This window comes from Urocitellus parryii, chromosome 8 (assembly GCF_045843805.1).
Source record: "Urocitellus parryii isolate mUroPar1 chromosome 8, mUroPar1.hap1, whole genome shotgun sequence".
Lineage (NCBI taxonomy): Eukaryota > Metazoa > Chordata > Mammalia > Rodentia > Sciuridae > Urocitellus > Urocitellus parryii.
The window spans coordinates 17,354,118-17,378,131 of record NC_135538.1 but is presented as its reverse complement, the minus strand read 5'-3'; the positions used below and the strand labels follow the sequence as shown (position 1 = coordinate 17,378,131).

At 43.3% G+C, this 24,014-nt stretch overlaps 1 protein-coding gene across 1 annotated transcript in view; it reads left to right on the top strand.

Annotated features, from left to right (window-relative positions):
* Positions 1-8,573: 8,573 nt before the first annotated feature.
* Positions 8,574-24,014, top strand: part of Ust (uronyl 2-sulfotransferase) — a 262,683-nt gene continuing 247,242 nt past the window's right edge. The window contains exon 1 of the mRNA XM_026401958.2: positions 8,574-8,820. Within this exon, the coding sequence (XP_026257743.1) occupies positions 8,574-8,820 (247 nt within the window). The remainder of the gene's footprint in view (positions 8,821-24,014) is intronic.

Genomic DNA, 24,014 nt, shown 5'->3' with positions numbered 1-24,014 from the left:
GTGATATGTTTTAACAGCCCAAACTAAGACAGGGCTATTCCCATCACCACAGGTTCTGTTTGCATTCCCTTGATTCAGATGGGAGGTTTATTAAATCCCTTGGAGAATCACTGGATAAACCTCATGCCAACCAGCTAGAGGATAGAAGTGGTTGAGGAAGGATTTTAAGCAGGGCAGGCCTGGGATGGTCCTCCAGTGGACCTTGGGCAAACAGGTACACCAAGATCCAGAAACATTCTGGGACCCCTGGAGCAGGTCAGAGGGCACTGAGGGTGACTTATTTTGAGCTGGTGGTCACTTTATGTTAGTTGAGAAAATTTTACAGCAAATGCTGTTGAATAAATAGCACTAAACTAGGAGCCACAGCAATGAGAAACAGAGAGTAAAGGAAGAGTTTCACTAGTCAAGATGCAGGGGCAGAAGTCAGCAGGGCACCCAGGGGCTGTGCTGATGGCCACACCTCACCTCCCTGAGAGGCTCTTACACTTCCTCTGCAATGAACCATCCTGGGCAGGAGCAGGTGATTCTATTCAGAGTCTGCCCCTCAAATTTGGATGAATAGTGACCCCAAAGTGACTCAGTATAATGTGAAAGGGATTGTTTCCTACCAGAAGACACTGAGCTAGATGAATTCCTGTCACCCCCTAATCTCCCATGCGAGAGGAAACAGACTCTGCAGTAAGTGTGATCAGTTACAGGAAAAAGGAAGCATTTGTATTTTAAGCAAGGGCTTTTGGACTGAAACCCATCTCCACAATTTGAAGGGAGCAACAATCATTTGGATCAGTTTTTAAAATACCCCATCCAATTACTTCTTTTTCATGCCTTTTAAGCAAGGCAGATGAGCCACTCAAATTAATGATCTAATAAAGGCAAAAAAAATCTTGTGATAAACAAATACGTTGGAATTCATGATATTTGCACCCAGTTGCATGAAAAGCACTGGACATATTTCATAACAGACCAGTAACGCTGCATGGTGTGTGCCCTTCACCTGAAAAAACAATTGTTCGAGAAGATATTGGGAATCATGTCTTTAGAGGCCCTGTGTGAAGTCCCACTTTACCAGTCTCTGGTCTGATAACTTGCTTTCCTCCAACAAATAATGTTGATCAGTACAGTTAACACAAAAGCCACACAAGGAGATCATTTCCAAGACTTGACAGTCACATCACCCCTGGGCCAAAAATATTTACCGATTTTATTATTTGTTTTGTTCAGTGTATTTTTTAGCCAGGCATGGTGGTATATGTTTATAGTTCCAGCACGTGGTAGGCTGAGGCAGGAGGAGCATTTGAGTCCAAGAGTTCAAAGCCAGCCAGGGCAACAAATCCAGACATAGTCTCAAAAAAAAATTTTTTTAAATAGTGCTCTCAAGTTTAAAAATTATTTTCACTCTTATGGGACAAAGGATGTTGAGATAATTTTAAAAATCGAACAAAATTATTCCTTTTGTAAATAAATCGAATCTTGGGTATTTCTAAAGAAATGTGTATAACAAGCCATATAGGATTTAATTGCATATTACCTTATATTATTGTCAAATTTCCTTACTCATGACAATCTTGTCTCCCTGAAAAAAATTGTGACTTCTTTAGAAGTTGATCAGCTTGTCTCATACTTTTCTGTTTAGCAGAGGAATAGCCACCTAGTAATGCAAAGTATTTATTTACCCAATGATTTAAAAGAATATATTGGCTTTATATTAACAAGTACTAAGAGTCTATTAAAGAATTTTTATAAGAAAAAGATAAGTAAAATTAGATTTGGTTTACAGCATATTTTTCTGTTGTGGTACAGGGTATTTAACTCAGGAGTGCTCTACGACTGAGCTATATTCTCAGTTCTTTTTATTTTTTGAGATTGAGTCTTGCTCAATTACTCTGGCTGGCCTTGGACTTGAAATCCTCCTGGCTCAGCCTTCTAAATAGTTTGGATTATAGGCATGTGCCCCCATGCCTGGCTAGTTTGGGCCTCTTATGAACGTGGAGAAACCAGTAAGTCATCAAACCATCCACCCTAAAGTTGGTGTAATAATTTATGTTGCCAAGAGATTTAAAAATATGACCCAAACAGCAATCTGCACTGTTAGAATGATGTAATTTTTATCTAATATGGCCAGTTATTCAACATTTGGACATGTTTAGAAGGTTTTCCTTTTTAAACAATTAGTCCTTCAATTAAGTTACAAATTAATATATTAGGCTTTTTAGGTAGATTAAACCAAGACTTTTATAGAAAATTTACTCAAGAAAAATACTTGCAGTGGGCCTTCCTTTCTCAGAGCTGGAGGATAGCACTAAAATAATTGTAACAATTAGACTTGTATGGCTCATATTAGGACTATAAAAAGTGTCTGCACTTAACTGTACTTTTTTGAGTAATAATTTCTTTCTGCAAAACTAAGTGGTATCTGTCCTCTGTGAACTTTCTATCTGAATTTTTTTCCTGCTGCATACATTTAATTCAAATAGATGAAAAATTCTGTTAAACACTCACTGTATTAGTCCATTTTCTATTGCCATAACAAAATACCTGAGGCTGGGTACCTTATAAAGAAAAGATTTTTATTTTGCTCATTGTTTTGGGGGTTGGAGATCCAAGACCAGGCAGCCCCACTGATTCAGACTCTGGTGAGCTTCCTGTCTCTCACATCAAGGCAGACGCAGTCATGGTGGGAATGTGTGCAAGAGGGAGAGAAGCCATGGTAAGACAGGCAGTGTTATGGTTTGGATGTGAGATGTCCTCCAAAGCTCATGTGTGAGACAATTTAAGAAGGTTTGGAGGAGAAATGATTGGGTTATAGTCTTAACCTAATCAGTGAGTTAATCCCTGATGTGATTAACTGAGTGGTAATTGCAGGCAGGTAGGGTGTGGCTGGAGAAAGTGGTTCATTGGGTGCATGGCTATGGAGTATATATTTTGTATCTGGAGAGTGGAGTCTCTCTGCTTCCTGACCATGAGGTGAGCTGCTTCCCTCTGCCACACCTTTCTGCCATGATGTCCAGCCTCACCTCGAGCCCCAAGGAGTGGAGCTGGCCTTCTCATGGATTAAGACCTCTGAAACCATGAGCCCTCAAATAAACTTTTTCTCCTCTCCAGTTGTTCTGTTCGGGCCCTTTTAGTCACAGCAATGAAAAAGCTGACTAACACGGGAAGGGGGAGAAGTTCAGGCTCATACTCTTTTAGGACAACCCCTCTCACAGGAACTCACTCACTCCAGGAGATCAGCATTAATCTCTTCTGAGGGCAGTGTCCCCAGTCACTTAATCAACCTTATACTAAGTTCCACCTCTTAACGGTCCCCTCCTCCTAATACCACCACATTGGGAACCAATCTTCATACACATGAACTTTTGGGGGGCAAACCACACCCACCATAGCATCCGCCTGGGTGCTCAGAGGTCTGTAGGCCTGGCGCCAAGGGGAGACTCTCTAAAGAGCCTTTGCACAAAACTCTAGCTGTTTCCTGCGATGGGTGCGTCTCCCCTGCAGTAGTGACACAGCTGCACAGGTCTCTCCTTCCTTCTCCAGGCCTGACCCACTGTTCCTCAAACACATCTTCCCAACTTTGTGCCCTTTCTAATCAGTTCCTGGTACATGGTATGCCTCTGGGCTTCGCTCAGCTGTGAATCCTGCCCCCTCTTCTGGGGAGCCTTTCTGGAACAGGTCTCTCCTAGTGATCATCAGCTGACGTCTATCATTCATGGTGCCTATTTCCTCATCTGTAAAGCAAAGGGATAACAGAATGTGTAGCCTGAGATTATGTGAGGATTAAATAACTTAGTTCAGGCACAGTGAATAGAACATGCTAGAAACAGAGCAATACGAGCGCAGTGTAGCAATGATTATTAATCGGAACACACTTGAGATTCTAAAGAACATTTTGTTTAATGCTTTATTTGTTTTCCTGATGAAGTGTTTGTGCCTTATCTCCTCAAGAATGCCAAGGTCTTGACAGAGAGGTGAGCTTGGTTGGATGAACAATGATGGGTGGAGTGAGGAGGGAAAGGGGACAGATGAGGCCAAGGGTCAGGGGGACCAGCTTGTTCCACACCTCGACATGGCTGTAGGAGTTTGGTTCACTCTGAATGTATCAGTAACCATGAGCAAGTTTTGAGAAGCTACAGTTTTGAAAAGTTATATTTTGGCTGCTGTGAGGAGGACAGAACATAGAGCAGAAGGGCATAAACAGGGAGATCCATTAGGAGAAACAACAGAGACTGCTCGATGCCACCTAAGGGCCATCTACCCTTTCGTCGTAGGGAGAGCTCTGATCTCCTCCTTCTTCACAGCAGTGTACTCAGTTAAACTGCACATTTCCTAGTCCCCTCCCTGCTTACAACTAGACATAGTTCTGGCAGATGAAGTATAAGAAAAAGGATTCATGGCAGTTTTTGGAACGCTAATTAAGGACAGCCTATTCTGCCAGGAGGAGGACATTTCTTTTGTTTCTTTTTGCTGACAGCCTGGAACATAAACATAATGGCTGGAGCTCTAGTGGCTATCTTGTACCATAAGGTAGCCTTTAAAATGGAAGGTTAGGATGCTGGAACAGGAAGCTTGGGTAGGTCTGGAATGTTGGTATGGGAATTCCAGAACAGCTATGGACTACCTATTTGTGGACTCATTTATGTGAGGGAGAAACAAACTCCTATTTTGCTTAAGCCACTGTCATTTTTGTTTTATCAGTGTGTACAGTAAAATCTAAATGTAACTAACACACAACGTCATAGCAATGATCTGGTGAGCGAAGATGGTGGTAGCAGAGAAGATCAGGCTCTGGGTTTTTTGTTTTTTTAAAAAAAAAAAAAAAAAAAAAAGTAGCTCCCATAGAGTTTGTTGATGGTTTAGATACAGGAGTGAAGGAAGAGGGAAAATAAAGAAAAAAGATGTTTAAGTTTAGGCCCAAGTGACTTGACAGTGCCACGCTTTACAGAGATGCAGAAGTGAAGGGGGGCTTGGGTGTGAGGCCGGGCCTGGGTGGAAACAGTTTAGAGTGTAAGTGGCAGAGCTGACTGCAGTGGGGACAGTGAGACTAGAAGAAAGGCACAGAGCACGGGACAGACTGGAGGAAATGAGTGAGCGCCTGTCCTGCTGCTTTTACGTTCTCAATAAAATATGAGTCAAGGATGTCAGCAGAGACTGAAGGGATGAGCAGAGGGTGGAGACGGGTGGGTTTGAAGAGAAAAATGCTGCGGAATAGTCACGTCAGGGTGGAATGGCCAGACAGCATTGATATGTGTCCATTGGCCTTTTGTGCTTCCCAAACAGAAGCCAGTTGGCAATGCTGCGTGTTTTGGGGTTAACTCTGCGTGTTTGGTGCAAAGTCCAGTTTAATAGAGCCTGAATTTTGCCAGAAAGTGCTGTAGCATATAAGGAAATGAAGGGGGTTTGCCAAAAGGGATTAGAACGGTGGATCAGCAATTGAAATTGGAAAGAGAAGCAAGTGAACACTCAGGATAAGATGTTTGGTCAAGGACAAGAATTGAGGGTTCTTGAAACTGAAATTGCTAGGGTGGGCATTAGCGAAGCTATAGGAAGGACATACAGCCAGATATTGAGGGAGGGGTGGTTGAAAAGGAGACTTTGGAGACAATGACTTTGGAGGAGATGCAGTTTGTCATTAGTAAGGAGGGTGTCCCTGGGGACAAAAGTGAGTGGCTTAGTTGACAAAGCTGAAAAGTCACTGGAGAGGCAAGGAATTGAGAATCTCCGTGACACTGAGCTGGATGGAGGTTAAGGTGTTGAATAAAGTCTACTAAATCATAATAAAAATTATTCGCAAAGTTCTACAATTGGATTTATTACCTGGTACAGATGAGATACCATTTATTAGTACAAGTAGATGAAATTTAAAAATTTTAAGGGACATTTATGGACTTCAAAGATCAAAGTTTTACCCAAACATCTAAGTTTTTATTGGGTGAAAATACAAAGCATTTCCTTCTTCATCTGAAACTTCTTTGTATCTTGATATCTTCATGAGTTTTTTTGGGCGGCTAGTCTATTAACACAATCTTTTAAAAATTGACCTTTTTTTTTTTTTTTTTTACCCTTGAAAATTCTTCATGTCTTAGTTTGTTTCTTCTGAGTTGGACTCTGCCCCCTTGTACTTTCCTCATAACCTTTCCACTGTTTTATTTTTAGACTTTTATTCCCATATTTACTTATTTTTCTCAGATGTTTGTTTCCTTTCTTCCTGCCCCATCTCCCTGTTTCTCAGATTCCTTTCCCTAGGAGAAAAAATTGGGAGGTTTCCCAAAGTGTGCTGAGAGAAGTCTCTAGAAGCCATGGGCGGGAGGGACCTTGTGAAAATAGGGGTTCTTGCAGTTTTAAATCTAGTAAACATTCAGGTTATAGGGCCACACCTTAAGTACAGGCCCAGTTTGTCAAAGGTGGTCTCCAAAACATTATGGAAATTGCTTAGCAACTCCCATCTCCTAGTCTCTCAGAAATTATTAATTGGGAATCTCTTCTGGGTTATTCGTTGTATTGATTACATTATGGGCAATAGCTGATTGACTTAATTCTCTCAGGGGCATTCACCTTTCTATGTGTGCATTAATCCAGATAAATCTCAGATTCATGAAATAAACGTGAAACATTAACACTCTATTTGGGAGTGTTAAACTAAGAAGGTTTCCCTTTTCTTGGGGTCCCAAAGCAGCCTTCCTATCCCTTAGAAAGTGGGCCAGGACAGTGTAAAATTGCCAGAATTTGGTGAATGCACACATCTGAGTGGATGCATGTGACAATGCCCACCTCTTTAATAACTCTGTCTTTGTGTCTTCCCCACCCATGTTACAAATGGGAAACAGAGATGCTCATGTATGGACTATGGTTAAGCCACTTTATTCTTTAATTTTAAATTCTTGGTCTCAGGATCAAATTCCCTAATTTTCCATAGAAAATTCTTCAGATATCCAACTTTATAAAGGCTTTCAGAACACTATTTTGGAATTACAGAGGTTCTTGGCTCCTGACTCTACCTTTAATCAGTTTGTTTGTTACTGGAAAATTCAGAATGAGTTGGGACCCAGGGACAAGAGGAACCAAAAATTGAGGTTCCTCTTTCTCAATGAGCCCTAGGCTAAATGGGTTATATCTCACCCTCCAATCCCCATGCAGAGGACAAGGAGAGCCATCTTGCAATGTGGTTGTAGTGTTGCAAGGTTGGTGTAGTGAGCTTAGGGTCAATAGATTTGACTGCGGCTCCCTACTCAACTCGTGCTATCTGTGACCTTGGGAAAGTCATAGAAGCCTCCTACTCCTACTATCTCTGTGATCTTGGGCAAGTCACGAAACCTCTGGTGTTACAGCTTCTTATGTAATGATAAATTATTCTGGCTTCAAGTGTGGCTGATGAGCGCAACCCTTTGTGAGTCACCCAGCCCATCAGGGGATCAGCGTCTGCGATGCTCCGCAGCAGGTTCCAGAAGCTTCCCCAGGAAGGGAAGAAGAGGCAGCAATAAAAGAGGTATATAAGGGGACGGGGCTCTTTCCCTTTCATATCTGCGAGGGCAAGGACCTTCTTGAACCCGCTGTGTACCCCGCACTTGTGTCTAGTCTCTCCTCCGCTGTAGACAAGTTGCAGAACCAGGAAGAGCAAGAAGCGACCTCTGCGCCTCTCTGGGGGTAGTCCGGGCTCTGAGCCTGGCTCTGTCGGGCATGTTTAATTATAACTCACACCGTTTGCTCTTTCACCATCTCGGCTGAGCCTTGAACCTGTACCTTCGCACCCCGTTATTGGCCTTCATAGACAGCTCACATGGGATACAGGAGGAGAATCAAGTTTCTGAAATGAAAACACAGATACAGTAAAATCAGTCGCGCTTCTTCCTGCCGGTGACTGTTTACAAGAGGGAAGTCAACGGGCCCCAAGAGGTCGCTGGTGGCGCAGGAACAGAGGCCAGATAGAAGAGAAAGGGGGAAGAAAAAAAAACCCCAGAAACTTTCTTCCTTGTTGCGAATAATCGCCGCCCCCCCTAGCCCCAGCAAAGGCAGTAATGTGACACCAGAGCGAAACGCGGAGACCCGAGCACAGAGAGGGAGGGCCGAGGGAGGAGAGAGGGCTGCGGAGCGCCGGAGGGAGAAAGGGGAGGAGAAGGAGGAAAACCCCTGTCAAGGAGGTGGAGCGAGGGGATGGTGTCCGCCTCCGGTTCCTCCCTGCCGTTTTCTGGAGGAGCCTGAACCGGGACAAAACACGCCGAAAGCGACACACACAAAGCCGGGGGTCCACGCTGGCGCTGGAGGCGAGCCCCGGCGGCCACGAGCGAGCCCGGGGCGCGGCAGGGCGCGGGGCGCGGTAGCACTAGCAGGCGCGGGACGGACGCGGGCAGCGCTCCCGAGCCGGGGCCGGGTACCTCGGCCGCTCGGGCCGCGGCGGGCTGCGGGGACCATGCCGAGAAAAGTCTCCTGAGCCCGGCAACTTCGGCCCCTCCCCGCCCCCACCCGGCTGCCCTCGGCGCGGCCCTCCCCATGTGCAGCCGGCCGGCCGCGCTCTCCTCCTCGCGGCGGATGGGTGACCTTTTCCTGGCCCGGGCCGGCTGTGCGAGGCGGCGGAGCAGGCGATGAAGAAGCAGCAGCAGCATCCCGGCGGCGGCGCGGATCCCTGGCCCCATGGGGCCCCTGTGGGGGGCGCCCCTGCGGGCCTGGGCGGCTGGAAGCGCCGGGTCTCCCTACTACCTTTCCTGCGCTTCTCCCTCCGGGACTACGGTTTCTGCATGGCCACCCTGCTGGTCTTCTGTCTGGGCTCCCTCTTCTACCAGCTCAGCGGGGGACCCCCTCGCTTCCTGCTTGACCTGCGGCAGTATTTGGGTAAGGAACGGCGGCGGGCGCGAGGGCGGAGCCGGCTGCGCAAAGTTGTGCCCAGGAAAAGAGGGGGCGCGCCAGGGACTTCTAATGCTGCCACTGCCCGCCGCCGCTGCGAGGCTCCCCAGGTGTGACGCCTGCGAGCATCCATCGGTGCAGCCGCTCGGGAGCTTCGTCTTCCTCCCGCGCGTCTGGCTGTCGGCAGCGTGACGGGGTACCTCTGGGTTGCAGGGCTGGGCTGGGCATTCCTGCCCTGGGGTACCACATACCTGTCCCGGCCCCGCGACCCCAGCTGGGGCGGAGTGGACGCCTATGTGTTTGTGATTGTGAGCGTGGGTATATTCAGATTCCTCGGCCGGCTGGGAGAGGGAAAGGACGGGAACAGTCCCTTACAGGACATCGTTAGTGACTATAATCCCGTCGGGTCCCGAGCTCTGGGGCGTGCAGGTGGTGCAGCCCCTCAAGTCAGTTCCACGAATTTAGCCCCCGGGTCCCCCTCCTGCCCTCCGGCCCATGTGGCTTCGCGCTGTCCCTGGCTTGTCCCTTGGCATCTCCTGTCACCCCACCGTCTGCAGCAATCGTGACGCGGAAAGCGCGTTGTTCCCGGGGATCTGGGGGTTATCCCAAGGTGCTGGTCAGCCTAACTAGCAGACTCTCCTGCGATCTGGCAGTCCTAGACGCTGGGTGCGTCTCGAGTGAGAACTTTATTTTCCCTTGGTTTGTGGTTGGTTAGTTGCGAGCGAGGCCGCCTGCCTGTAGCGTAGGAAGAGGTTAGAGAACAGAACCGGTCCAGCGAGAAGGCGTGGCCACGCGCCTCCCTGTCCGGGACTGCCGAACCAGGGGTGCCAGGTCTGAGGACCGCACGCCCAGGTCCTGGGGAAGATGTTGGCTCGCGTGCCAGGGCCACGGAAGATGCAAACCCTTTGCAAATCTTCGGCCAGAAGAGGTCGTGAGGAGGTTGGGGGAGAGGCTGGGAGAGCTCCAGCTTCTTGAGGTGATAACCTGAGCCAACCGGCAAACATCAGGCATCTGCAGGAGGGGGATGCGGAGACAATGCCATGGAAGAAGCGCTGCAAACAGAATGGGTCAAACCACCATTGGAAGCTGCCACATTTACCCCAAATATCCACTCATCACAGAAGCCACAGGTCTAGATAAGCAGACCTTTTGAAGGAAAAAAAACAAACAAACCAAACAGCAGCAAAGTGAATAGAAACAGAATTTTTTTCCCACATAGAGAAGCTCCGATTTTAAAACTTATATTTTCATTTCAGCAAAAACTTTGGTGCACTATGGTTTTGCATGATGCTTTATGGAAAATTAAGGGAAAGTATTGTCCAAGTTAGATTTCTAAAACAAAATACAAAGTACCTGATTTTACAGATTTAAAATAGTCTTTTCTGAAAGTCTTTTCTTTCAAACTTTCTTCTCCTTTAATTTTTTTCTTTTCTTTCTTTCTTTCTTTCTTTTTTTTTTTTTAGTCTGATTGTTTCCTGAGCTCCAAGGTAACTTCATTTTTCCCATCAACAACAATCATTGTTGACTAGCATTGGGAGACAAGTGTTGTTGAAGCTCAGAGTCTTTTTTATAACATATGATAATTATATATATATATATATATATATATTTTTTTTTTTTTTTTGCAGAAGTTTATCCAGGTTCAGCCAAATTCAGGGTAGAGGGGAAGGTGTGCTGAATGGGAAGGGAAGATGTCTGTGCCTACTGTCCCCAAGAACAGTTGACTTTGGGCAGGGAACTCAAACTTCCTGGTCTTAGGAGTTTGTCTGGATTTCTCTAAAGCCTCTACCCAGCTCCTAAAATTCTGTGGTCCTTATAAATTTCCTGGAGAAAAGAAGACATAGGAGAAGGAAGGAGCAAAGGCACCATAAAGGATAAGATCAAGAAACTTCAATGAATGTCACACTCACCTTCTTGCTATATACATTTCAAAAAAATGAGGCCTGATGAATTTGGGTGTTTAGTTGGTAGCAGGGTAACTTAACCCCAGGGTCTAGGAAGAACTCATAAAGAACACTGCTCCTGTTTGTTCCTAACTGATCATTAAGCTTCTGACTGACATCGTGATAAATTAAAAATGACATCATTGTGTACTCAAAATAGGATACCTTGCCCATGTTTGTTCCTCATTGTTTGGTCACATAAATAAAATAATGATTTTTGGGAAAAGTGGATATGTGATCTCTAGTATTGTCTAAAATATGCCCTAAATAATATCAGACTAAGGTGTTTGCAGAATTCCTTTCTCTGTTTTTTTTTTTTTCTCCCATTCTGTTATTTTTAGTGTCTGTCCAAACAAAATTTGTGGTTAGTAAACACATCCTCTCAATTTCCTTAGTTAGCCAATTTTGGAGTCAGATAGTTATCTTAAATGTAAGTTGGCATAAAATCAAAAGTTTTCTAAATCAAAATGTTTATATCAACATTTTTATTTATAGAACATAATTTCAATATATTTGGACAGTATTATACACTAGCTGTGGAGCAGCTACTTGATAATTATTAACTGAATTAATGACTGGGCCTATAGTGTCAAGTAGGCAGTGTGATGCTAAACATATTGAATATTCTCATGGGAATGTCAAAAGGTATGGGTATGCATGGTAAAAGCTAACATCTGCTATATAGGCGCCAGTCATCGTACATGCAAAATGAAATTTAATCCACATAACAACACCGTTGGTGGGTTCTGTTGTTTGAAATGAAGTGATAACGTTTGGATCTGGGATGTTCCCCAAAAGCCCATGTGTTAAAGGCGTGGTCTTCAGCTTGATGTGATTGGGAGGTGGTTGCAGTCTTTAAGAGGTGGGATCCAGTAGGAAGGTTTTAGGTGATCAGGAGCATGCACTCAAAAGAGATTATGGATTGCTGGTCTCTTTCTCACTTTCACGCCTGGCCAGAAAGTGAAGGGGCTTCCTACAGCCTCCGGCCATGACACACTGTACTGCCACAGGCCCAAAGCAATGGGGCCAGTCAGTCATGAATGGAACCTCCAAAACTGTGAGCCAAAATAAGCCTTGTTTATAAATTGATCAGTCTCAGGCATTTATTCCAGCAAAAGAGAGCTGACTGACCCAGTTGGACATACTGCGAATAAGACTTAGACCCAAATATGTTTGTTTCAAGTGCCCATTGCAGGGCACCAGGGGCAGTTTGAGAGAGAAATATAAGCCAGCAGGCAAATTAAAGTCTCAAGAGCTGATTGGCTGGAAGATCATATTTATGTTCATAATTTCACTTTCCTTTTCTTGATACTGTGCCTTCCTGTATCAACACCCCTCCTGCTGCCTCCCTGTGTTAGAGCTGGAGGTGAGCTTCCTTGGAATCGCGGCTTCTGGGTTTCCTCTCTTTAGCAATTGTTCTGTGTCTAGGCTGGTAGTTCTTAGAGGGTCCCTGGACCTGCAGCATCAGCATCCCCTGGGAATTTGTTATAAATGCAGGTTTTAAGGTCTTGTCCCAGACTTACTGAATGAGTCTGGACATGGGGCCCAGCAATCTGTGCCTTAGCAAGTCCTCCAGGTGATCCTAAAGCAGCTAAAGTTAGAGAGCCATTGTTCTGGAGTACCTATTGCCTCGCCGCGTATTTGAGAAAAAGAGGGAGGATGAATGGGGAGAATTTATAAAATAGTTTAAAGGTCACGCCCATACTTTTCTTTTTTAAATTTCAGCTTTTTAAAAAATGTATCTGTTTAGTTTTTAAAACTCCATTGTTTCAAGGGAAGGACCAGCCAGCACTTTGAGCCCTGGCTTTTGACTCTGAGGTTAGGAGAGTCATGGGATGAGATGGGGTGCAGTGGGGCAACCAGAAATCAGGTGTGGGAAGGGAGAGATAGGTGACAGTGATGATGCTTTCTCTTCCCCACAGTGACCAGTGTCAGTTCCTTCTTCCAGTCAGTTTGGGGAAGGTCAGAGTACCTTCCCTTAAAGAACTTCCTGCTGCAACAAATTTGAAAGGAGGAAAGGAAGTTGGGGGAGGAAAATTAGGCAGGGATAATTGTGGTCTCCATCCCCCACCATCTCCAAAATGGATGGGGGGGGGTGGGAACACAAACATTCAATGGGGTAAAGAGATAAATATAGCACTTGCTATACTTAAACATTGGAGACCATAATCTTTCCAATTTAGTGAAATTTGTTTTTGAAGAGGCATTCATACTTTGATTTGCTATAGAAAACAAACAAAAATCAAATAAAATATCCCCCAGAAATTAGGGTACAATGCAACCTTGGTGCCAGCAGCCTCATTACTTATGAGCTGTGGAAATATCAAAAACTTGGAATACACACATTACATTCATATAAGCCGAATAAGCCAGATGGCTTCCTACTGATCTTGTACAACCGGCAGACTCTAATGATTTATCCTCCAGCTTTGGATATGTGATTTAGCCTTTATGGGAGCTGAATTTGTTGGATTGATCTTCGGTTGATATGCTTTTCCTTCCATTTTCAATTTGTAGCATTTTAAATGGAGATAGAGTGCTCTAGTTCTCAGAATTGCTCATCTTTACATAAATATGAGCCTGAAAATTTTGAATCAAAAAATGAAAAAAAAATCATTTGATTGAATTTGAAATTCTCCAAGTTTAAATAAATTTAAAAGAAAATGTGAAAATAGAAGCCCAGGTCTGTTACAAAACAGTTTCTCTAAACCTTAAAAGCCAATTTTTATTTTTCTTCTGCACATCACACAAGGTTTAAATATAGTACTTTAGGCTCCCACAGTAATCTAGGAATGAATGCATAAAATATGATGTTATCGATAGAAATTGTTGACATAGGAAAAAAGTGACATTTTTGTTTATAGCTGCAAATTTATCTTGTAGGGTTGATTGGGGACACAGTAGCACTGTACTGAAGGAAAGACAGAGAGTGACATTAAACTATGGCAGTCTGTTCTGTAAACACATAGCATGAATGGTGAGAAGCACTCTGCCTTGTAAACTGTTTTTAATGTAGACTAGTCTCAGTATGAATTGTTTAAAAACACGTGTAAATAAGGGTTATCTGGATACTGCCTTTCTTCAAATTCCTTGTCCTTAATCCAGATTTAACACACTAGTTGGTTTTGTTTTCGGAAAAACTAGAAACAAAGTGATCAAGCTTTTTGAGTCTCAAAAGAAATAGTATCTTTTAATTCCCTAGAGGCAGACTGGAGGAGGAGGAGAAAGAAATCCTAGCTCACTTTGCAGCTGTACTGATGGGTGTCCGGTGATGTACTATGAAATCCATGTGACGGATTGCAGCTGCTAGAGTTATTAGGAGTTATCGCTTGCTTTTTTTTTTTTAAAGTGACCACAAATTGTCTTACCTTTATTTGTATATTAGAAACTCACCTCTAGCAAACAATAATATATATAAACTCTTTTGTTTACCAGAGGCAGAGAGAGAACCATTAACATTTCACTAAAAATTCTTATTTGCAGAAGTCAAAAGGATGAAACAATTATTCTGTGAGACAATTCCACATCAAGTACATTTCAGAATTTGATATTTATTGAGTAATTCACATCATTTAATTCACTCAAAGTTTTTAATAGTTTAATGGTTTTCAGTAGTTTTTAATATATCCCTAGATACCTGCAACCATTATACTTTAGAACATTTTCATCACCACAGTAAGAAACCCTATACCCTTTATTTATCACCTCACTAAATGCTCTATTATCTCACCCTAAACAACCAGCAATCTACTTTTGATCTGTAGATTTGCCTTGGCTACAGTTTTCATATAAATGAAATTGTATAATATGTGGTCTTTTGTGATTGGCTTCTTTCAGTTGGCATGTTTCTAAGATTCATCCATATTTACAGCATGTATCAGTATCCCATTTCTTTTTATGACTGGATAATATATCATAGCAATTGTTTTTATTGTAAAGCATTCCATAATATTGTATGGATGTACACATTTTGTTTGTTCATCCACAAATGGATATTTGATTTGTTTCCACCACATGGCTGTTGTGAATTTTCAGTACTGTTATAAATGTATACGAGTTTTTGTTTGAACACTGTTTTCGGTTCTTTTGGTGTATACCCGTGAGTGGAATTTCTGAGTAATGACAAGCTATTTGTATTGTGGCCACATCATTTCACACCTCCACCAGCAAGATGTGAGGATTCCCAATTTCTCAACATCCTCACCAATGCTTCTTATTTTTCACTTTTTAAATTATAGTCATCCTAATGGATATGAAGTCGTATATCATTGTGGCTGTGTTTTACATTTTGCTAATGATTAGAATTAGTGACATTGAACAGCTTTTCATGTACATTTGGATATCTTCTTTGGAAAAAATGTCTATTCATATTCTTTGCCATTTTTGAGTTGGGTGGTTTTTGTTTTTGAGTTATAAGCACTGTTTTAGTTAGGTTTTTCACTGCTGTGAACAAAAGATCTAACCAGAACAATCATAGAGGAGGAAACGTTTGGACCAGGCTCATGTTTCAGAGGTCTCAGTCCATAGAGAGCCAGGTCCATTCCTTGAGGCTCAAGGTGAGGCAGAAGATCATGGTGGAAGAGTATGGTGGAGAGAAGTGATTCACATGATGATCAGAAAGCAGAGACTCCACTCACCAGATACAAATATATACCCCAAAGCCACGCCCCCAATGTCTCCCTGCCTCCAGCCACACCCCACCTGCCCCCAGCCACCACTCAGTTAATCCCATCAGGTGATTAATTCACTAATTGGGCTAAGGCTTTCGTAACCCAATCATCTCTCCTCTGAACCTTCTTGCATTGTCTCACACATGAGCTTTTGGAGGACACCTCACATCCACACCATAACACAGTCTTTATATAGTCTGCATACTAGCTCATCATCAGATATATGATTTTGCTATTAATTATGAAGTGGGAAAGGATGATACTGACTTAAACACAATACTGTTATGTATTTTTTTTTTGTACCAGGGATTGAACTCGGGGACTCGACCACTGAGCCACATCCCCAGCCCTATTTGTATTTTAGAGACAGGGTCTCACTGAGTTGCTTAGCACCTCGCCGTTTCTGAGTTTGGCTTTTGAACTTGTGATCCTCCTGCCTCAGCCTCCTGAGCCACTGGGATTACAGCGTGTGTCGCCTTACCCAGCCTATGTATTGTTCTTTATACCATAATTATATCTCTTTTCAAGGAGCAAAAAATTAGTTTGATGCCTTTGTCATTTAAAATGCTAAGTATATTATCTGGGTATATAGTAAAATTTATAATAAATTCCTAATGATTAATTGAAAACAACAAATTCTTCAAAAGAATCTTGGGGCTTGGATTCCTGTGAATAATATATGGTAATTAATGATAGTTAGCACATACCAATATTAGAGCTTTCATTGGTATGTGGAATGTAACCCATTTTTGGATAGAAGATTATCCTACAATGGATGTGATTATTTGGCTTTTGTATTTCTCACTAGAATGGAGCTGATGAGCTCAGCAGGGTAAAATAATTGGTGTTTTCTATTCCTTACACAATGTACTATGAAGCTACCAAGGAAATCTTTAGTCTTCCCATGAAATTGGAATTTGTAAGCAATTAATTAATTTTGTATTCACATTGTGCTATAATATGCAGGGCATATACAGAGTAATAATATTTCCCATATACATTTCTGTTTAGCCAAAGAACATGACTTTTAAGAAGAAATACTAATTTTCTAAAAGTTTAAGTAGGTTTCAAAATACGAGGCTTTAAAATACCATTAGATGCTGCCTTGTAGAATCTCAGTTTGAATAATTTTTAACACTCTTATTTATTTATTATTTATTTTAAACACTCATATTTAAAATTATCAGGGAACCATTTATAGTGGCAGTATTGAAGCTATGAAATACTTCTTGGTCTAACTCAGGTTTTCTATTAGTTGTCTATAACTTCCCCAAAATAGCCACTGACTCATTTTTCTTATCTTGTTTCCTGCCTTAGCTTCTAGTAATGTCTCTGTACTGATTGTTTTGAAAGCTAATTCTCCAGTTAAGATGTCTGAACTCCTCTAGTTTTATTCCATGATCTCCTCTGTGGTTCTGGCTTTTGTGTTGCGATCAGTTGTGGGCCAGTTCCTTGAAGAAGGGGCATACTCAGGACTGCCCACCTGTCCTGTCCCACTTTTCCTGGGTGCTCTGCACAGGACCCCAGGAAGGAACTGTTGGTCAGTATTTGCTATGCACACAGCCCTTTGCCAGGACTCCAACCCTTGCTTTGTGGGGTCTCTAAATTGAGAATCTTGGGAGGGATGCCAGAAAGCCCAGCTTGGTTGAAATCTTCTGCCTATTTCTTCCTTGCTATTTGAAATGAATGCACCAAGCAAATATAATGCAACCACTTATTACATATCACTCTATAAACACTTCCTCTGTGCTCAGGGATAATTGTCTACCTCCCACCTTGGGGAATTTGGAATTACATTTTTAGAGCTCCCTGTAATTAAGAATATCTGAGGTCAATCTAGAGATTTGGCTGCTGCATACAACTAGAATGCAAACTTCTTATTTCTCGTCATTTTGTTGAATCCTAGACCAGTCGTTTTGGGAGAATTGCAGAATAACAGTTTATTTCTCTCTCCAGGTCACTGTTTTCTTTAGGTAGCAATTTGTGCTAAATAATGTTTCAAGCATGACTTTAAGTCTTTGAGGAGATAAGACCATGGCATGATGTGATTTTTGAAATGGTGACTGAATAGATTTTAGTCTAGAACCACAAAATGACCAGACTATAAAATTAGGCCCCAAGGCACCAATCCATTTACCCATGTTTAGTGAAAGATATTGAAATTACCTTAAGTTGTGCTTTGATTAAGTGCTTCTTATTTCATTCATTGACAGATGATTTCCTTTTTTTCTTCCAGTACTGGGGATTGAACCCAGGGCCTTGCACATGCTAAGCTCATGCTCTACCACTGAGCTACACATCCCCAGACCTGACAGAGGGTTAAATAACCACATGCATTGCATTGGACTACATTTCTGGGATACTGCTGATATTTTTCTAATTCAGTGAATAATTCAGGATCTTTCATGATCCTGATGAAAAGAAAAACTGAAAGTGTTTTAAATTCTTGTGTTCAGTCATTCAGCAGATACTCACCGAAGGCCCGTATATCCAAAGCATCAGGCCTAGAAAGGACACAGGTTTTGAGCTGAAATCTGGACATGAATCACTGTTACCAGTTAGCTGGAAGAACCTGAGCTATTGATCTTTAACGGGGATGTTTTACAGTGTATTTCTCTGTCTCAAGGCTTGGCATTTGAATTTCACAAATGTCATTTCCCCCCACTTTATTCTTTGCTTTCCTCCTCTTCCCTTTCCATGTAGCACACGTTTGCACATGCACACACACGCACACACACTAATGAGAATACACAAATTTCACTTGTGACTTGGCTTCCAGTGGAAGGAGCCGGTCTAACCTAGAAACCTGAAATGACCTAACTAGTAATTTTGTGGCTTATCGTGTCACCTGTGGGTTGGCAAGGACTTTTCAGGACTGATGAGTCCCAAGCATTTGTCTTGTTAATTATATACACATGAACCTTCCTGCTTCTTATCCCCCTCCTGCTTCCCAGGAGCAGTCTTCAGAGAACACTTTTTTTTTTTTTTTGCACAGCTTACCTTCCTCTGTTTTAATTTATCTGCACTATTTGTTCCTCTTGCTTCACAAAATGAAAAGAGCCATGTGGAGGGAAGATGCTGTAGCTGACCCTGGGATGGCTGGGTGTTCTGGGATGGACTAGTGACCTGTGACTTGGTCCTGTGGAAAACAATCATGATGCCAGGCCACCACTGTGACCACTCCTGGGACTTCCCTCACTTGTGGTGGAACTGCCACCTCTAGCACCCAGTCACTTGCTTTTCTCAGTTTCCACACCCTTTTCATTAGGAAGTCAGGGCAGGAACAGTGTTGGGCCTGGTGACGTCTTTATCAGGGGCTGGTGAATTTACTTCTGCTTCTGATGTCAGCTGCTAAGCATTGCTTGACTTGCCAGTGTCACACAGGTGGGGTGTCACTCATCCCCCAATTCCTTGGACAGTTGACAGCACGTGCTGATTTTATATTATTTGATACAAAGTTATTTTGTTTAGGGGCCTCAAAAGCGGTGACCTTGCCACTCTAGCACAGAGCTTCCTGCTTTTCCACAGAGGTGTTGGAGGTTGTCACCCTCCCTTCAGATGTGCGGAACTTCCTAGAAAGGCCTGCTGGTGGGTGGGAGGGGTGCAGTGCCTGGGTCTGGACGGGTCGTGGGTCCGTGGTCAGTGTCCTTAAGTCACAGGGGCCTCCTAGACTTGGGTTTCTTCATCGCTAAGAAGATGAAAGCTTTAATGGGACCTGAGGTTTTCCCTAGGACTCTTGTTGGTGGCAGTCTTCCCTTATGGCTTTGATTGTCAGTCTGGGAATATTTCCCTTCCACCAGAGAGGGGAAAAGGGCATGGTTTGGGGGTTCTTTTAAAAAAATCCTCCAGGCGATGTTGATATGTAGTCCCAGGGAAGAGTGCCTCTTTACTCTTTAGAATCAATGAAGGAGATGCTTTCTAAGGCCCCTTATATTCTTAAAAATCACATGCTGAAAGATACAAGAAGTCAATTAATGGTAGCAACTATCAACAACAACAACAAAATAAAACAAAACAAAAAACATCACATAAACACACACGGGCTATTTTCTTTGGAGCCAAAAGCTTATTTAAATGACTGTAGAAGTCAAGTACTAAGGCAAGTAGAACATAAAAAAAAAGTTTAGGTGAATGTCTTCTAAATCTTATGTTTTTTTAAAATGTAATTTTGTTATAATTAAACTTAGCAGTACTTCCTTCCCACCGCACCAGTTTGCCCCAGGCTGCGTGGGCAGTGAGAGAGAGTAGAATCTTGTTTCAGAAATCCTGGGAAGCAGACTGACTGTCCCTCAGTAGACACGGAGAGGAAGCAGAGTGGGACGTGGTGTCCAGAATTCCGAGTCCCATGATGTATTAGGAAGATGGTCGTAGGTAGGGGTCAGGAAGCAGAATTGTTCAGAGGATTCTCACACCTGCTGCCCAGTGGCTGCTCATTCCTCCATGGCGGGCATCTCCAGTGGCCAAAAAGGTGCTTCATAGTGTGGGGGCCTTTTTAGCTTCCACCTATGTCTACTCCTTCTAGGAGCCACACAGAATAGCCTATTGCACTTCATAGTCTTTCAAACAATCGAAGTTGCAAGTTGACTGTTATGCCCCGCCCCCCCCACCACCACCCTGGTCTTGTCTAGAAAAATAGATTTGTCTTCCAGTAGTTTTTCTTCTGAAGTAATTTTCAGACCCAGAAAGAACAAAGGGGAAAATGGCATTAAGGCAAAGCTTTCTGAACACTAATACCCCATCCACAAGAAAAAAGACAACGCCTGGGATCAGTGGGCAAGCATGAGCTGGTACTTCGTTGCTTGCCAATGAGTGGAGAAAAAAAATAAAATGGTTCGAGTTCCTTCGCTCATCTCCATCCTTTCTTCCGTTTATTTGGTCCTTCCTGGTCCTGAAGAACTGAGGACGTTCCCAGTTCCCTTGGTTTATGAGCCTGTCACTGTCACACATGACTCTCTCCTAATTTGTCTTCTTTGGGAATGACAGTTCTGCGTGGCGGTGGGTGGAGTGTGGCTGAGCTGGCGGGGGCACTGAGGTCCCTAGTGCAAGCGTGGCCCAGTTCTTGGAGCTACACTGGAGCAGGATGATCCACCCGCCCACGGAGTCACTCCCCACCTCGCTCAGAGCCACAAGCACCCTGCGTTCTGTTCTGCTCTGCCTCCCTCCACCCATGGACTTGGCTCATTTAGTCAGAAGCCTGGGACAGAAGGAACCGTTACTGTGCTTCGAATGCAGCATCTTGCCTGGAAGTCTTTGCTCAAAATCTGCAAAAACTGTGGAACTGACTCATGTGGTTGGAGTTTCACAGAAATGTGATTGCGGATCTCTTGCGATTTCATTCTGCCTTAGTGTCAGGATTCATCCGATGACGTGCCAGAAAATGTGTGCAAAATCACATACAGATTTAGACACTTGAAGAGGAAGTTATTTTTACCCCGGGGGAAGGGACCAGTGACTGACTATTGGCAGGGAAGCCCAGGCAGGGCCAAGTAAGGAGGGAGGGGTCCCTGCAGCTGGGGCTCACCGCCTGTCCCTGCAGCCTGACCAGACTGGCTGGGCTTGTGGTGTGTTGCCTCTTAGCAGGTCAAGGGAGGAGTTCCTGCACAGGAGACCTGCTGGAGGAGAAGAGTGTTGACATAAACTCGAGTGTGAAGCCAATTTAAGCAGTGTGGGGTTCAAGCTGGTTTCTCCTGGAAATGCTGGTGAGCTCTCCCCAGGCCCACGCAAGTGGCTCTCCAGCAGCTCCGTGGGACACACAGGGGAACATGGAGCAAAGATTCCAGAAGGCTGTGCAAATTTAAAACCCGAGAGGCGCAGTGCCTGTACTTGGCGTTAGCAGATGACAGGATCAGGGCCATCTTGTTTTCTTAGCTCGTGCTTTTCCCGGCTCCAGAGCTGTTCTTGTTTGCCTGCCCAGCAGAGATCCAGGGCCGTGTGCGGCCTGCAGTGTTTGTGGTCATGTTCTAGTCATGCTGTGAGATGAAGAGGTGCCCAGAGATCGGAGGGAGGGGAAGGAAGTCAGTCTTGTTAGCATCCACAACCTCGACCTCTCATTTGCCCTTATTGCTGGGGCGAAGACCACCTCAACAACCACTGAGCGGTGCTGTTTTGAGACCCCTTAAGTTCACAGCGTCATGGTGGACCTTCCACGTGCACTTAGGAAATACTTTTTCTTTTGGTAATGGGGATTGAACCCAGGGATGCTTAACCACTGAGCCACATTGCCAGCCCTTTTAATATATTTTATTTAGAGACAGGGTCTTGCTAAGTTACTTAGGGCCTTGCTACATTGCTGAGGCTGGCTTTGAACTTGTGATCTTCCTGCCTTGGCTTCCTGAGTGGCTGGGATTATAGGCGTGTGCCACCGTGCCAATGTAGATGTCCTTATGTCCTGCTCAGCTCGGGGGAGTGCTGCATTCCTGTGCCACTGTCTTGAGGTGGCATGTAGATGGTGGTGCCCTCTGACTGGGTCGCTGTCCTACAGTGTGTAAAGTTTAGGCATGACGTTAGGTAGGGGGATCCCCACAGAACATTCTTGGGTTGCTAGTCAGGCTTCTGTCTTTGTTTTTTATTTTTTATTTTTATTTTTCTGTGCCAAAATATACATTGTCTTTATCAGAATTTTCCTGGCCACTTTATTGGAATAGGTGACTTTGTGTTTATTTCAGAGTAAATCTTGCTCCTCAGGCTTTCACTTCATTGAAGTATCACATCAGTGAGACTTAAAGGATCAGAGACATGTGTTTTCCTATTGCTTTCATATGCCTACCCCCCTTCACATGCAGCTTGGCAGTCTTCCTCCCCTTCATCTGTCATCTCCTCCATCTGTGCAGGTTCTTTCCTTCAACAAATGTTCATCCAGCACTACTTACTGGGATGCCAGAGATAGACTAATAACACTGTCACTACCCATGTGGGGCTACAGGTACTCAGAGGGTCCCAGAAAGACGTAGCAGTGAAAAGTGAAGAACAGGCAAAGCTCTAGGAGGAGAGAAGAACAGGGATCGGTGTACCCAGCTGGGTTAGATTGGACTCTTGGGTTAAGATCATGGTTCTGCTAGAGGGTCAGGGGTTCTCAAGGCTTGTTGCATTATGGAGTAACCTAGAGAGTTCTGGAAAATTTTGCCCTAATGTCAAAATCATGGGTAACTATAGGAAGTAAAGCAAAGGGTCTTAGGTAGGAAGTTCTCTTTCCTTGGTTGGGATGGGGCTGGGCATTTGCATGTGTTACAGTTCTTACATGCAATCAAGGCAAAGAGCCACAGTAGTAGGGACAGGGACCAGGGAGTTTTGTGTGAATAGTAAGTCTTCTTACAACGCAGTTCAGGCATGTGTTAGTTTAACTAGAATCTTCTATTTGGCTGTGACTTGTAACAGTTTAGTTTGCAGCTTCTCTATTTCTCAAACTTTAATCTGCATTCAAATTAGCTGGGCATCTGTTAAACTGATGTGGCAGACCTGTTGATTCTGATGCAGCAGGTCTCGGGTAGAGGCCTGAGATTCTGCCTTTCCTATAAGCTCCCAGGTTTTACTGTCTAGAAGCACACTGAAAACCAAGAGTCTACACTATAGTATTTCTGGGCAGAAGTTGACTCCTGTAAACAAACAATTGGGGCAAATTCAGACTAGCTTATTAGAGATCTGTGCTATTATTAAACATTTTATAAATTTATTTTTAATCGGATTTTCATTTACCAATTTGGTTGTTGGGATTTGAGAACATGAAATTTTTAAAAGTGAGAATCATGCACTTGAGTGATTCAAATTTTAAAATGCCAGTTTTTATTCATTTCTCAATCCATAGTATTGAAAGGCAGGCTATTTGGTGGTTCCTGAAAGAGAAGTTTTGACCTATGTGAAGTTTATTTGCAAGTATAGGAAGCAGAGCAATTGGTCTTAGGTATGAAGTTTCTTCAAAGAGATTTATTACAGATTCTTGTGTGCTTTTAATTTTACTACATTATATCATAATTTGTCCCAGGTAGTTTGTCTGTGGCCAGAGCAAATAATCAGATGCTGATACTTCAGGAAAATAATGGGAATGACACAGTTTATAGCTTTCAAAACACAATTTTAAGAAATAATTGAAACTGTTAATACATGTTTGCTGTAGAAAATTGGGAAATAGAGAAAAGCACAAAGAAGAAAAGATTAAAAAAAAAGTTAATTACTGACAGTTGTGTTGGTTGGTCACATGCCCCTCCATGCCACAGTGTCACAATGTCAGTCCCTGTCATATTTCTCCATAGCATTGGCTTTCCTGGTGGCAGAGTGTTCTGCAAACATTCTGTAATTCCTTTAGCCAGCCCATTTTGGTCAGTAGCCCACTTCTAGTTTTTTTTCATGATTGTAGATAAAGCTGTGGTGAACATTATTACATTTCTACAGATGTCTCTATTTTTCTTGGCATTAAATCCCTAGATTTGGAATTGCTGGGGTACAGCATGAACCCATTCAAAATTGATTTTAATATAGATTGTCATAGTGATACAAACTTGTGTATTTCACCAGCAGTTTGTAACCTGTTTTGCCCTTATAAACACTGGACATAATCTTTAAAGATTTCCTTACC